This window comes from Empidonax traillii, unplaced genomic scaffold, assembly GCF_003031625.1.
Source record: "Empidonax traillii isolate 1590-97213 ecotype Southwest subspecies unplaced genomic scaffold, ASM303162v1 scaffold515:size447783, whole genome shotgun sequence".
Lineage (NCBI taxonomy): Eukaryota > Metazoa > Chordata > Aves > Passeriformes > Tyrannidae > Empidonax > Empidonax traillii.
This window is the reverse complement of record NW_020955708.1, coordinates 302,559-318,057: the sequence shown is the minus strand read 5'-3', so window position 1 is coordinate 318,057 and position 15,499 is coordinate 302,559. Positions and strand designations below refer to the sequence as shown.

The window sequence follows — 15,499 nt, the reverse complement described above, 5'->3', positions numbered from 1 at the left end:
ATTATGTAAACCCCACTGTGCACTGTTGTTTAGATTGCACCTTCTCCCACCCCCCGTGTTTCCATGACCTTCCCTTTGTCTGTTGCCTGTTACTAGGCAGGATTCAGGCAGCTCCTTGCTGATTGGCTTAACGTTTGGAGCTGCTCATGGGCTGCTTACCTGAGCACATGATCATAGGCTGATCCAGAGCATCTAATAGCTTCCTTTGTTGCTTCAGAGCTGTGATCTCTTTGCAGAATAATAATAGTAAAAAAAAAAATATAAGGAAATAGAGGGAAAACTTTTTAATTGGATTAGAGAAGAGACCTCCCTGTATTCCTAGCTGCACTGGCAGCCATGTAGCACGCATTTCTTCATGCAAAAGACATTTTCAGGAGGGAGGTGCCTAGTGGTGTGTTAGTTGTTCACATGCTGAAGTGTATATGACTTTCAAGCTTAAAATGAAAAAGGGAGTTTTCACGTCTAAACAACAAAAAATATAGACAATATGTGCGTGCTGGTCTTCCAAAACTGAGTATTGCGTTTAAAAAAATCATAGCAAAAAAATTCAGCCCAAAACCTACCACCTTACTTACAGCATTTAACCCTTACACATGTAGCTCTACATGCAGGAGTCATTTTGTGCTGTTCTATACAAATGCCTTTATTTGAAATAAAAGGTGCCCCTCCGTTGGCTTGGTGCCTGGGCCACTCATTTCCTCCATGTGACTTGGTCACAAGATGAGTAAAAAAAGAAAAAACACCCAAAGCATCAGATGAGGGAAGTGCTTAAGCAAACATAACTTAAATTCATGTTAATGTTAAGCGTTAAAGGAGACTACCAAAATACATTCATTTAGAACACTAGTAATTTTAAACGTTATTTTTGTGCAAGGCTGAATTCATGTAGTTTTGCTCTGACATTGCTCTCTGAAGGGCTGCCTCCTTGTCCCTTTGAGAGGCTGGAAGGCAGTGTTTATCAGATGGCACCTGATTGGCTTGCAGAGGTGTGACCAAACCTATCTGGACTGGTTACCGATTGATTTGTTTCTTTTACTCAGCTCTCACATGAGATCTGTTCCTTGGCTGCACTGTGCTCCCTTGTGGGTATGGCTGGAAACGCTTTAAGGCTGGTCTGCTGTGCTACGTGATATTTCGCTGTTAAAAGATGAACACTAAACGCTGGTTCATCTCATCTGTGCTTGTAATTTTGTCACTTAGGGTAGCTTTTATTGAATATTTTTTGGTAGCTTTTATTGAATACTCTTTGGTTGCAAAAGATTGTGGGATTGAGCTGAAAATATGCACGAGTTACTCAAATAACTATCTAACAATGGAATTTTGAGAAGCCTGTTTTTCTTGCAGGTTCTTTCTAGAACTGTGTAAGAGCGTTATTTTTAACTAGATTTTGAATAATGTCTAGGATAAAAAAGAAACATAATTTTTAAACATATTAGAAATTTAAGCTGTTTTTTTCAGTATTTTTTAAAGAAAAAAGTAAGGATGCATCAATATAAAGGTATTCTGATGTTTGATTTTTTTTTAAGACTGCTATTCTTGGCAAATTTAAAATGAACTGTCTTTCATTTTCTCTTTATTTACTCTAATGTTAAAAATAGGAATGAAAAACTACTTGGGTAATTACAGAAATTAGAACAGAAAATATGACTTTCTTTTAACTTATTTTTTTGATTACAAAGTGATGCACTTATAAATATGATTTTAAGTTGTCTGTAAATGTTATGTTAATCTGTTAGTATATCTTTTGGTGATAGGAAAAGTAAGAATGTGAATATTGTGATATGTTTTGTAAATTCTTGTAATGCCTGTAAAAGAAAGCATGGTAGTCTGGGAGATCAAACTGTCTGTTGTAATTTTGATGCAAAGGCCCTGTATTCTCATACTGTACTAGCAGTAGACTCTCACTCATGGGTCACCCATTAGGAGCCTTGAAATTATTCAAGGTTAGCCAAAGCTGGAATTTTCTATTTTTTTTTTTCCAAATTGGCTCTACAAGATAAAAATCTGTAAGAGCGTGCATGTTGGTTGAAGGGGATTATGTGTATGGAACATGAGTACGATTATCAGTATTCTATTACATGAGAGTGTGGCGTATGCTTTTATAATGATGTGAAAAAATGTGCCTTACATGCTGAGTTCTTGGGAAGACGGAAGGGATGTGCTTTCAGAAACTGCATGTGCACTTCAGAAATACTAGAGGTTTTTACATTCTTTTTGCAATGTCGGATCTAGAATTCTTGTGTTAAATACGTTCTCTTCTGAAGGAACATGAAGAAACTATTAAGCATGCAGGCAGCTCTGGAAATGCATTAACAGCTCACTTGGAGTTAATATTTCATCTGATTGAAAATGTCTATGTGATGAGAACATTTTCTAAGAACAAGTAAACTGATGTTTCAGATCGATGTTTCTATAGGTGTTATGTTTTGCTCCCAGTAGTGGCCACGCAGTAATAGACAATCTGGTTCAGAAAATCTAGTTAACATTGGCAACAACGTAGGTCTTAATGGTATTCTTGAGACTGTATAAGTAGAGCTGATACAACCTTTTATCAAGAGATTTAGCTTAGAGATTAGAGAAAGGTTTTTCACCCAGAGGGTGGTTGGGCACTGGAACAGGGAAGTGGGCCCAGCACCAAGCCTGGCAGAGTTTAAGAAGCATTTGGACAATGCTTTCAGGCATGTGGTGTGACTCTTGGGGATGGTCCTATGCAGGGCTAAGAGTTGGACTCGATGATCCCTGTAGGTTCCTTCCACCTCAGCATATTCTGTGATCTGTTCGTAGACGTGTGAGTCGAAGTCTTGTTTAAGTACTGTCAGTAACTCAAATCCAAAAATTCCAGACTGTCTTGCAGAAAAGAACTGTAAGAAGGTGGAGGGGAAACTCAATGTTGTGTTAATAGGAAGTGCAAAAATTTGCTTTCTGCTTTGTCTCTGGTTTTGTCAGGTCATGTTAACAGAGTGTAAAAGAAGCCTTATGATTGTAAAGTATGGCGCGTCATGATAGTGGGATTTAGAGTTTGTCTTGTTAGTTGAATTCATATTGTACCTTAGAATATATATTCTTATTTTACAATGTAGAATATTGCAGTTGAGGATAAATGTTAAATAATTTTCTTCATAAACAAACTGTTTCAAGTAAACTAGGAAAGATCCAGCAGGATCCAAAGTGATAGGAGCTTAAGCATGTGACCTTCGATGAGATGCTGAGGGAGCTTTGACATCTTTAATCGCTCAAGGCTAAAGGGCACTCTTAGGACTGCCTAAATAGAACTTGAAGGCAAGGTTGTTGCAAAGTGGGGTGGAGCCAAATTGTTACTTAGAGGCTGTGGAATCTGTTTTCTGAATTTTGTGACTTGGTTCACAGAATTTTAGAATATCCTGAGTTGGAAGGGACTCACAAGGATTGAGTCCAGCTCCTGGCCCTGCATGGGACAACCCCAAGAATCACTCCATGTGCCCGAGAGGGTTGTCCAAACACTCTTGAACTTGTGATTACACAAAACCATCATTGATTTGAGCTAGTGTTGGCAATAGTCCTGCTTTCTTTTATCAATAAAATTTTAAAAATAATTTATATTGCACCTGAAAAGACAAAATGTAGTTTATTAATTAATTTCTCAGCTCTGTGAATGAAAGTCTATTGGATGATGATGCAAAATGAATCATCCTAAATATTTAAAATGTATTATTTGTCTAATAATTCTGCTGTATCAGTGTTATAAACATTGCCTATCTGGTGCTTGTGGGGAAAAATAAATCATACCGAGATAACTGCCTGATATATTTTCTCTTTTTCTACTTGCTCTGATGTCTTTTAACTACAGTTACCCAAGTTAATTTTTGCATGTTTTTGAGAAACTTAATAAAAGCTGTATCCTAGACAGGAGTAACTTACGGTGGTTTGTAACTTCAGTAGCGGTGAACTGGTCAGCATCAGCTGAATCAAGAGTTGAGTTATATTTAGCATGTAACAACTTCCTTAACTGCTTTCTGCTTCTGAACATTGTCTTATATAATCCTTTAAAACTAGGCCCTAAAGCAAGACCACGTGAGGAAAAAATATTTTAAAAATCCCTGTGGATTCGCTTTGTTTAATGGAAACAAATTAAATAAAATTTTCTTGTATTTCAGCAAAATCATTGTAAATTCTTAGGTAATACTGAATTTATCTCCATTTATTGATTTGATAAAGTATTTTCTATCATTATTTTTCTTAGTTTTTTTATAAATGTTCTTATTTTTCTTAATATTTATGTGGGTGAATGAAGTGAATATAATTGTATAGAGGGCAAAACCACCCATTTTACTTGAAAGTGGAAATTTTTCTACAAGGTGCTGCAACACCTGTCGTTTTTATGGCCAAAAATAGTCTTAGTAAAATATTATTGCAAACTGAATGAAAGTGCTTTAAAAACCCATGTTCAGTTAACCATTGTATAGATATGGAAGATTAAGGTCTGTTTTATCTGTACAAAAGAGACTATCTTAATAAAACGTTCAGAAATTCTTTCTATATAATGAAGGTTTTTTTAAAGTAACTTGGTACAAAAATCTTGTCACCCCCAGTTGTTAATTCGGTTTGAAACTCATGAAATTACATATTTTCAGAAAGATAGAAATATTCTTGACCCATCAGTTCATATTTATTTTTACTTTTTTATGAGAAGAAAGGCTGCTGACTCTTGCCTTAGTAAAGTATCTGAGGCATCTGGTCTAAAATGTGTAGTCAGAATACTACTGCCTAACGTGTGATTTCTGTGATCTTTGCATACAAGGATTTGTGCAACATAGATAAAAACTTGTATTCACTTTTTGTGAGGTCAGGTATTTAATTGTGTTGACAGTTGTTTCTTGGGTTTTGTTGATACAGTTAAACTGGTTGCTTTAAAATGTGCTAAATGCTACAGGACTAGTACTAATAATGATGATAAATTTTTACCTTCACAATTATTTTTTTTTTTTAAGAGTCAAGATGGATAGCACAGATGAACCTCAGAAAAAAGTCTTTAAAGCACGAAAAACAATGAGAGTAAGTGATCGACAACAACTTGAAGCTGTCTATAAGGTTAAAGAGGAGCTGTTGAAGACAACTGAAGTGAAATTGTTAAATGGAAAACATGAGAATGGAGATTCTGATTTAAATTCCCCTTTAAGCAATTCAGACTGTATGGAGGAGAAGAAGGAAGTTAATGGCATAGTTGACTTGTGTGTTAACTCGGAAGGAGAAAGAACAGCCTCTGATGAAATTAGTGAGGCCAAAAGCCCTGAAAGTAGGGCAGGAAACATACTCAATGACACAGAACCCAAACGTCTAACACTGTCTCCAGAAAATAATACTCTTGAGCAAAATAAAGATACTGATACTCCAGTAGCTTGTGAGGCAGAAAATGGTGTGCTTGGTAGCAATAAAGACAACTTGCATGAACAAAATAATACAACAGATAATTTGGACCAAAATAAGAATGACATCCCATTGGAAGGTGAAAGTAAACCAGTCTATGATATTACTGACTCTTCTGAAGAAAAGAGAGAAACAAATAATATAACCATTAATTCCAGTTCACCTGGTGGGGAAAAGAGGACTGAAGTAGTAACTGTTGAAGAGGCTGTTGGAGAAGCAACCATCTCTAGCAGTATGGAAGCTGACCAGGAAAAACAAGAGGGGAGTGCAGGTCTTTCAGAAACCACTGTTCCAAAGACATCAGATGAGCCAAGTCAAAGTATCTTGGACAATACTGACTCTATGGAAACAGATGAAATTATTCCAATTTTGGAAAAACTAGCCCCTTCTGAAGATGATCTGAGCTGTTTTTCTAAAAGTTCTCTGCTTCCAGTGGATGACACAGCCCCAGATTTAGAAGAGAAAATAGACAACTCTTTGGGTTCACCATCCAAGCAGGAAAGCAATGAAAGTCTGCCAAAAGAGGCTTTCTTAGTACTGTCTGACGAAGAGGATCCCTGTGATGAGAAAGAGGAACGGGCTGAAGGGATAGTACCAAACAAGTCAAGTCTTCCAGGTAAGAATTTTCTAAATTGGTGGTTTCTATTCAACTTTGAGATTTTGTTCTTTTTTTAGAATGACACACTGGTTTCATGTTTCTGAATCAAAAAAGCAGTGTTACCTTCTAGTTATGTTGTCTTGCAGTTTTCAAGGGTGGCATTTAAAGGCCCAGGAAAAAACTATCATAACACCAAAAAACGATCATCTTAGAGATCTGGTTTGTTTTGGTTTGGGGGTTTTTTTTCATACTCTTTGCAAATTTAGGTGCAAACTTGGGTGAGGTGGTGGGTGGAAAAAGAGGAAGGATGAGTAATTGCCAGAGATGGAACAGAAGGATTTGTGAGAAGAGAAATGCATTAATTTACTGCTCCTGCAGGGAAGAAAGGGTTTCAGTCTTCTTTAATGTGGAAATAAATGGTAAGAAGGAAAACATATTTGTAATCCAGGCATGCCACAACTCCTATTTGTTGTAACTTCTTTTTTTTCACTAGAGGACAGTGTTGGAAAGGTTTAATGAAAAATGCAAGGCTTTTATTCATTTAACTCATAGTGGGGTTTATCTGACTTTGACAACTATGGCAACTGATTAATACTTTTAAATGTTAAGTGTGGGAAGCTGGTACTTTAATCTCTTCATGTAGTTAGCAGAAGATTGTTTAAGTTAAACTGAATGGATGTCCTCTATATTATTGTCAGTTTTGTAAGCTTTTTTTCTTTGTTTTACATAAGGCATTCCTTGTCGTACTATTGCACTTGTGAAAATAAAACAGATTAATAATTTACAGATAACTTGACACTGCTCTTCTATCTGTAATTAAGAAAGATGTTGTTTCATCGAGATGTTTGTCTTGGGGTTGGATTTTTTTGCTGTTGTTCTTTTCTCGTCCTCCCTCCTCTCACCCCTTGTGTAGCTTTTTATGAAATGATGACCATGCTAAGCTAAGTGGTTTTAAATATGCTTGACTGGGTAGAAATTCCATAGCTTAAACACGATTCAGGTGTTTTTCAGTCTCTGGGAAATTCATAACCACAGTTTATCAAGTCTTGTTTCACTCTTGATGAGATTGTCTTTCACTAATGTGAGATTCTGAGTCTTCAGTCTCTGAACAGCTAGTGAAATGGAGGTAAGAATGTCTCTTCAACCATGTTTCAGACTCCTCCTTTTCTAGTATTTACCTTTAAATTTGTGCTAGTTAAACAGAGATAAGGTAGATTCCATAGTTTCTTCTGCAGTTTAAGGGTTCTATCACTGCAGACGTTAGGGTTGCTTTTTCCATCTTACCCAGGGGAAAAACACAGCAGTCACAGAGGAGTTTGCTCTGAGCAAAAAGGCTGAAGTTAATACTAAATACTGGACTATTGTTTGCTGAAGTTTGAATTGCCTGTATCCAGCAATATTTTTTCAGATTTTCAGTTTTGGTGACAAAACAAATTCTCTTGACTAGTTGTTTTATTTATTAGCTATAACAGTTTGACTTTTACAGTTGCATGGCAGTAACTGAGACTGTTCATAAAATGAAAATTGGTCACTGTCCAGAAGCAGCAACAAAGATAATAGCAGAGAGGTTGCATGGGCAGGAAACAATTGTATGAGAAAACAAGTAGAGTTAGCTTAGAAGTTAAAGAATAACTTCTGGAAAGAGTCTGTGAAAATTAAAACTGTGGAGAGCATATGAAGATCATTTCAAGATGCTCTGTTGGAGGCACAGGTGCAAACTGTTCAGTTAAGAAGTAAGATTCCAAGAAGTCCACATGGATGAACACCAGCATGGCTAAACAACAATGGAAGAATGGTACTAGAAGATTTTATTCAAATGGACAGATTAAGAGAACTTTTTTCTCAGGTAGAATTAGTAAATATAACAGTTATGTTGTCACAGGTTTTTGTAACAAAAGATCATACATTAGAAAACCTTGGAGTCCTTTGGGAAAGCAAACAAGCACATGATAAGGAAGACCTGATTGATGTATTTGAATTCTCTTGGATATCCAAGCACAATTGATTTCTTACCAAGCACTTTTGGAAATTAAATTGTCTTCATGTAAGATAGAAAGTCCCCATGGACGGAATAATCAGTCGAAGAATGAAAAATAAATCTGCAGTTATCTGTTCCAGAGACTGCACTGTGTGACAGAATTAATAATTTGCCTAAAATGAATGGTAAGTAGTGAGGTGACAGTTTGCTGCTGTTATTGTGAAAAACTGGAGAAGAATTTTACAATGCTGAATGACTGAGGGATAAACATGGCAGATGAAACTCGTGGTTATCTACAAACTGGGTCACATGAGTACAAAAGCATTCAAAACTTGATAGGAAAGTAGAACTGACTCACCACTTCAGAAAAAATTTCCACGATTATAGAAGGCAGCTTTGAAGAAGTACTGAGAGAGCAGCAGTTGAAGAAAGCAAGTAAAGAACGCTGGGAACAAATTAAGAAGCTGAGGGAAACTTTACTATGAGACACCAAGGTCTTAAATGTTTTTGTTAATTCTCTTTCCTTACCACTCCTCATGTCAAAGAAGATAGCTCAGAATTGGAAAAGTACATGAAAAAGCAACAGGGAAGATCATGGAGTAATTTTAATTTAACCCTCTGATGGTCTTTATTTCAACCTCCTACTCAAAGCAGGTCCAGTTATATCACATGGCTCAGGGACCTTGGCAGTTTACTTCTGTGCTTCTCCATGGATGGATAAACCATAACTTCTTCCTGGGCGGCCTAATATTTAACCAGCCTTAACAGTGAAGAACTTTCTTAATTGGCATCTTCTGTGTTCCAGCTTGCGTCCACTGCCTCCAGTTCTGTTGCTGTGCACCTCAAAGAGTAGTGGTTCTGTCTTCTCTCTGGCCTCCCTTTATGTGATGGAAGGCAGTGATACAATCTCCAATTAGTGTTCACTCGTTGAGGCTGAGCAAAGCAGTTCCTCATAATGTTTTATCAGTGCTATGCCCATTCAGTAACTTCAGATTTGCAGGTAGAGAGGGAGTCTTCATTCTGTTGTTGGAAGTCACAGGCTTCTTATTCCTCAATTTTTAAAATCTCTATTTATTATTATTGAGTGTAGCCTTTAGCTGTCCCTGTGTCCTTGCACTGTGTGAGGCTTGAGGTTTTGCCTGTGCGGAGTCGTACCTTATCCCCTCTTTGTTATACATTGTCAGGTCATTTCCTCCTACAGCTTCTTCACCTCCTGACTCAAATCATATCAGAAAGAGAACTTTTAGACAAAGATGGAATGTATGTTACAGTTGAGTCTTTTAGTCTGTAAAAAAGTTGGAGTAGAGATATGACAAAGATGTGAAAAACAACAAGTGAGCTGGAGAATAGGTGTTTCCTGTCTTTTCCTCCACAAGAACCAACCACATGTATCAAATAGAGGAAAGGAAAAAAGTGAGAGGCAGGGTCAAGGCATGAAAGAAGAGGTGATTTCCCATGTGGAGAAATATGGAGTTCTGCTAGAAGTTTACCTACATTTGTCTTCCATGGAAGAGGAATTTTCTTGAAGGCTATCAAGGACAGAAACCCTAAGGTTCTGGAAGTCTTTCACCCACAGTTTTTCAGAAAGCTGAGGAAGTTTTCTAGGACTGTGTGTAATTGTTCTTTTCTCCTCATACTCCTCCTTCCTTGATCAACTGACATGAAAGTGTTGGAAGTAGGATCTTGGATTAGGTGAACTGTTGTTTTTGCCTTGGGGAACTGTTGCTGTGTTCTGTCTCTTACCTAACCTGTCAAGTTGGACCAAGTAATTATCTCTGCCAGAGCAAATCTGAAGTCTGTCTTTCTCAGAATTGCTATCACTTCAAGTGCATTCTAGACACCTAGATTCTAGGCTTCTCTATACAACCTTTTAAGAAAAATCCCTGCAGTTAACAGTTAAAAGAGTATAGCCTGTCTTCTGAAAAGAGAACTTCAGAACATGGTAGTGGCAGATAAGTAAGCATAAAGTTTTGTTTGTATGTTGTGATAGAACTAGCTGTCCGCTAATGGATATTGGATTCATCAGTTGTAATCTTTCAGTCCTTTATGGATTTTTTTCCCAACTAAAATGTAATAAATAAAACAAGGATATTTCGCTTTGTGTTTGATTCACTTGATTAATTTTTTTAATATATTTTATGATATACAAGAAGACCTAAAGAGGTCTCTAGTCCAGTCTCCTGTTTAAAGTAGGGTCAACTCTGGAAGAGACAAGGTAGCTCAGAACTTTATCTAGTTAAGATGCTGAAAACTTCCATTGATAAGACTGGATGACCTCTCTGGGCAACCTGGCTTTCTTCATGTGTTCATTTTTCTTTTTATTGGTTAGAATCTCTCATTTCTGCTTACATGTGTTGTCTCTTATGCTTTGCTATGCACCTCTACAGTAAGTCTGGCTCCATCTTCTTAAAAGTGACATAACAGGCACTGAAAGTTTTTAGACCCTGTTAAGATTAAAAAACCCCGAAACACCTTTGTATCTTTGTGTTGAGATCCACACAAATTTTCAGTGAAAAATAAGCTGATAGTCAGTTGTAAAATTTTCTCCTCCTTAACTAGAGAGGTTTAGCGGGCATTGTGTTTAAACCAATTTTTAGTTAAATGAGCTAGATTTCTTCCCAGTGATGGAAGTTTGTAAGGGAAGGACTTCCTCATCCCTGAAATTACTTGTCCTCTACAAAGAACTGAGAAAAACTTAACTTTGAAGCTTGTAACATATGTTAAAGACATTCCAGGTGTGTATATCTTTCTGTGGAATGTTTGTGTCTTTCAGCTGAATATTAAAATCCATGAATTGTGGGAAATGTTCTCTGGAACTTAGTGACTCTCATTTAGATTCTTAGGTAAATGAGTCCTATTTTATTCGTAACACTTAAACACATGAAGCTTATATTTAAGTCTTAAAAGGCAGGTGGCATAATCACTATGCCGTTTTTATTACCTTAAAAGTAAATCAGCTTTGCTTTGAAGAATTTATATTCTGAATATTACTTCTTGCATAAATTTAACAAAATAAAAAATTTCATCGTATCAGATTTTTATTTTCTGACTCATTCCTTTTTCTGATTTATTGACTTGTTTTAAATCATGCAGATGTTCTTCATAATAGAAGTAAAATTTAATCTTAAGAGAGATCATACCTTTGCATCAAGCATACCCTTGCAGTCAGAACTTTCCCTAGAAAAGGTAGTCAACTCTGTGTAATGACAAAACAAGTATAGAAAATAGAAGAAGTGTACAGAACAAGATGTGCATAGCACAGTGCTGAGTTGCTCTGTTATATTCTGAATAGATTTTAATGTAATCTTAAAAGCAATAGTTATAGGTTGTATCTAGCCAGTGTAGGAGGTAGCAAATACAGACTGTATGAAACACATAAGGGAATGTCATGGAACAGATAATAAAGTTTTTCAGGAAATGTTAGCATTTTTCATTTTAACCTCTGTCTGTTCATGGATTCAGGTTTTTCTTTATTTAAGCATTTCCTAAACTATATAATTTTAAATGACTGGTTCTCACTTGTGGTATTGTATTATAAAGATTTGTATTAGCAAGGAACTTTAAATGAAAATTCGTATTTGTTAGCCAAAGAAGAATCTAGGCCTTTTCTACCATAAAGATTATGGTTGAATTTGCCATTTGTAAATAGAGAAACATACTAGTAATTTGTTACTGAAATTTTTATACATTTTCCCTATGTGGAGAAATAAGCTAAAATAATTTGTTGAGAACTTCAGCTAAGTTTAAAAATACATCTTTTCATTTCAGAGGTAACTGAGACATTTTGTTACCTCAGTTATTATAGTTATTATGGTTCTGATTTTATTGCTAAGCATATTCAGAAGTGAATCTTACTGTGTTAGATGATAGTTCAAATTTTTGTTTTAAGGGTATTCTCTTATTTTTTCATATCTGCATTCCCTTTCTGTCATTCTTATTTCTCTTGCCTTCCATGACATGGTTTTTAATAAGTATTCTGAATTTGCTAGTCAAACTAGAACCATTATGAGACTTTCGGAGGTCTAAGTAACACATGGAGTTCTTTCTTCTGTTTATAGAAGAGGTGAAGGAGGAGAGAAGAAGTGAGAGTGAGGAGAATAAAGAAGAAGAAGAGGCCCACAAAGAAGAAGAGAAACAGACAGAGAAAAGTACGTAATGTTAAAAGTATTATGCTTCACTGGGTGGTTTGTAGTAGAAGCACAGAATCATTGAGGTGGGAGGGGACCTTTGATGATTATTTAGTTCAAAGCCCGTATTTAAAACCAGGTCAGTTTGCTCAGAACTGTGTCCAGACAGAGGTTTTGAGTATCTCCCCAGGTGGGGATTCCACAACCTTCCAGTGTTCAGACCACCCTCACAGTAAAAAAACTTCTATATGTCTGAGTGTAATTTCCTGTATTTCAGTTTACATCCATTTTTTTTGTCCTGTTACTGGTGCTTATTAAGAGTCTTGCTCTTTGTTCACTCTGCCCTAATGGCCTTCTCCAGTTAAACAATTCCAGCTCATGATGGATGCTCCAGTCTGTAAAACACCTTGGTGAATCTACACGGCACTCTCTCCAGTGTATACTTTCTTGTATTTAGAAGCCCAGAACTGGACATAAGAGTCAAGGTTCAGTCTCACATCTCCTGATTAGAGGGGAATAATTACCTCCCTCAGCCTGCTGGCATCTTCAGGCGGCCAAGGATATTGTTGGCCTTCAGTGCACATTGCTGGCCCGTGTTCAACTTCATATGCATGAAGACCAGCCGGGCCTTTTCTGCAAAGCTGTTTTCCAGCCAGTGAGTTCCCAGCCTGTACTAGTACATGTGTTTATCCCTACCCAATTGCAGTAATTTGCATTTTCTTTTGTTAAAATTCATGAGGTTCTTGTTTGCCCATTTCTCCAATTTGTCAGTGTGACTGAATGGCAGTATAACCATTTAGTGTAGCAATCGCTCCTTCCAGTCTTGAATCATTTGCAAATTGTCCTCTTATCCCATTTTCTAGGTCATAAATGAAGATGTTAATGTTGGTACCAGTAGCATCTGCTGGTGTACTGAACTAGCGAGGAGCTCCACCTGGACTATGTGCCACTAATCACAGCTCTTGGAGTTCCTCAGTTGAGCCAGTCCAATTATCTAGGCCATACATCTTGAATTTGTCTCTGATGATGTTTTGAATGTCAAAAACATTACTAAATATAAACAGCATCCACTGCTCTCCCCTCATCCACCAAACCAGTTGTCTCACCATAGGCAGCTATCAGGCTTGTCACTGCAAACCATGAAATAAACTCTCCAACGAGCTGCTAGGTTAGAAAGCCCACATTACTTTATTCAGCATGCTGGGTGCATGAGAATAGCTCCATAAAGCATGCACACCCAGCAACCCGACAGACCAGGTTATGTTCACGACACTAATACATATTCATCACAATTCTATTACATATTATGTTTCTTGAATACATACATATATACTAATTAGTTCTGTGGACTTACTGGGATATGGTTGCAGATGTTCTAATGAATCTTTTCTCCTTGAGAGTATCTTAAATATGGGGTCAGGTCAGTATGTCATAACGTACTTCATAATTCTTTGCACTGACACACAATCCTAGTTCTCAAAAGTAAGATATTTGCAGGTACATATTAGTCATTGATACAGGTAAATAAAGAATCAGTAGCTGACACAAGACTATTAGTCAAAGATGTAGGGGTCAAAACACTATTGTACTAAAGTTAAAAGAATTTTCTAACACCTTCCCCCACTGCTACATAGACTCTTTTTTAGAAGAAAGTACAATTTTTTTGGTAAGAAGCTGATAATGCATGACTTATCCTTGATAAATCCATTCTGACTATTCCCCATCACCACCACCTGAATGGGTTTAGCGGTAGTTTCTAGAATTACTTGTTCCATCATGTTCCCAGTGACTGAGGTAAGGCTGACCATCCTGTAATTCCCTTTGTCCTTGTTGTCCTTCTTGAAGATTATATGAAAACAGATGTCACTCCTGTCCTCAGGAATTTTCTGCTGGACACAGTGCCAGGAGCTGGAGGAGTGAATGAGGTCTCTTTGGTTCTTTTGTGCTTCATCGCTGTGATGAAAATTACTTTTATAAAACAATTCTGGTTTTGGCCTGTTCTTTTGTTAGATTTTTACTTCATACCCAAGAACTAAGAAAAAAGTTGGAATGTTTTTTGAGTCAGGTGTTGGAGGTACAGGTTAAAACTTCATGGCAGGTAAATACCGTTCATTGCTGGCACGGTTAGAATGAGATGCAGTTTTATTTGGCTGGAATCCTAGATGATTCCTTTTTCAAAAGAGGATTTTGTTTCGCTTCTCAGAAGCCGTATTTCGTTATAGGATGGTGCTGATAGGCGCCGGAAGAACTGGAGGGAAATTCTGGGGAGGGAGTGGTGGTACTAGAGCCGTTTTGCATATGGGGTAGTGATTTGGTGAATCACAAAGCAGAACTCACAGAGCAATAATGTACAGATACCAAAGGGACTGGTTTTTTGCTTTGCTGTCATCAAGCATGTTGTTTTCCCAAAGGCATTCTTACTGGTTTAGAATGAAAAAGCCTAAATTGCAGATAAATGAAACTTCATAGTAATCATGGCATTCTGCAGATATCTGTTTTTTCAAGAGTTCCTCACCAAGCAGTTGTATGTAATTGTTCCAGGTGAAGCATCAAAGAGAAAGCGTTCCAAATCTGAGGACATGGATGATGTTCATTTTAAACACCGCCGGTACATGGGAGAAGATTATGAAGCAGAACTCCAAGTAAAAATTACAGCCAGAAAGGATGTTGACCAAAAATTACAAAAGGTAGAATGGAGGTGCAGAGAAAAAAGCATACATGCACCTGTCACTAGTGTTACCATCTCTGAATTAACTATCCTTGCCCACAAGCTTCCTGCAGCCCCAAACACTTTCTCTTTTTTGTGGTTGAGCATTGGATGTAATTCAAATAACAAAAGTTGGCTTATTTTGTATAAAGTCCTACATTGCCCTACTTTTAAGAAAAGACCAAATATCATTTGAAAACTATGCTGCAGGAGTTATATTTGAAATGTATACAATAGTTTAAATCTCATATGACTCTAGTCTGGGAATCTTGGTAAAGGTGTTATTTCAGTGTGGGAAACTTATATGTGATGCGCTTTATTGTGTGCCTAGCTTTGAAGAAGGTGTCTCCAAACAAGAGTGCAATCAACATAGCATTTTGCAGATTTTTGTAGAACTGTTAATTGCCTGATTGCACCACTGCTGTGTAAGGAACCTATGATCTTGAAGAAAAAAAACGGTGCTATTTTTCCATTAGTTAGCTAGTGTGTTGAAACTTCATTAAAGAAAAATGGCAAAAACTGAGCCACGTTTGTTGCCTATTTATTTTGGTTTCCCAAGAAATTTTTTTTGCACTGCAAAAGATATAGAAGGGAGAAAAAAATTTAAGTAAGACGTTTACAAGGAAATCAGTCCTTTTCTGTTTTTAGCTTTGCAAGAAAAACAACACTGCTTTTTTCCTAGGGGA

The 15,499-nt window shown here is 36.8% G+C and overlaps 1 protein-coding gene across 10 annotated transcripts in view; it reads left to right on the top strand.

The window, feature by feature from the left end:
- The window catches only part of ATF7IP (activating transcription factor 7 interacting protein), an 81,175-nt gene that overhangs the window by 31,152 nt on the left and 34,524 nt on the right, over positions 1 to 15,499 (top strand). For 8 of the 10 annotated variants that reach the window (XM_027896757.1, XM_027896755.1, XM_027896758.1 and 5 more), the window contains 2 exons: positions 4,968 to 6,019; positions 14,648 to 14,793. In XM_027896757.1, the coding sequence (XP_027752558.1) occupies positions 4,975 to 6,019; positions 14,648 to 14,793 (1,191 nt within the window). In that variant the 5' untranslated portion in view covers positions 4,968 to 4,974. Of the gene's footprint in view, positions 1 to 4,967; positions 6,020 to 12,037; positions 12,128 to 14,647; positions 14,794 to 15,499 lie in introns of those variants that run through there. The other 2 variants (XM_027896762.1, XM_027896761.1) reach the window with 1 other exon arrangement.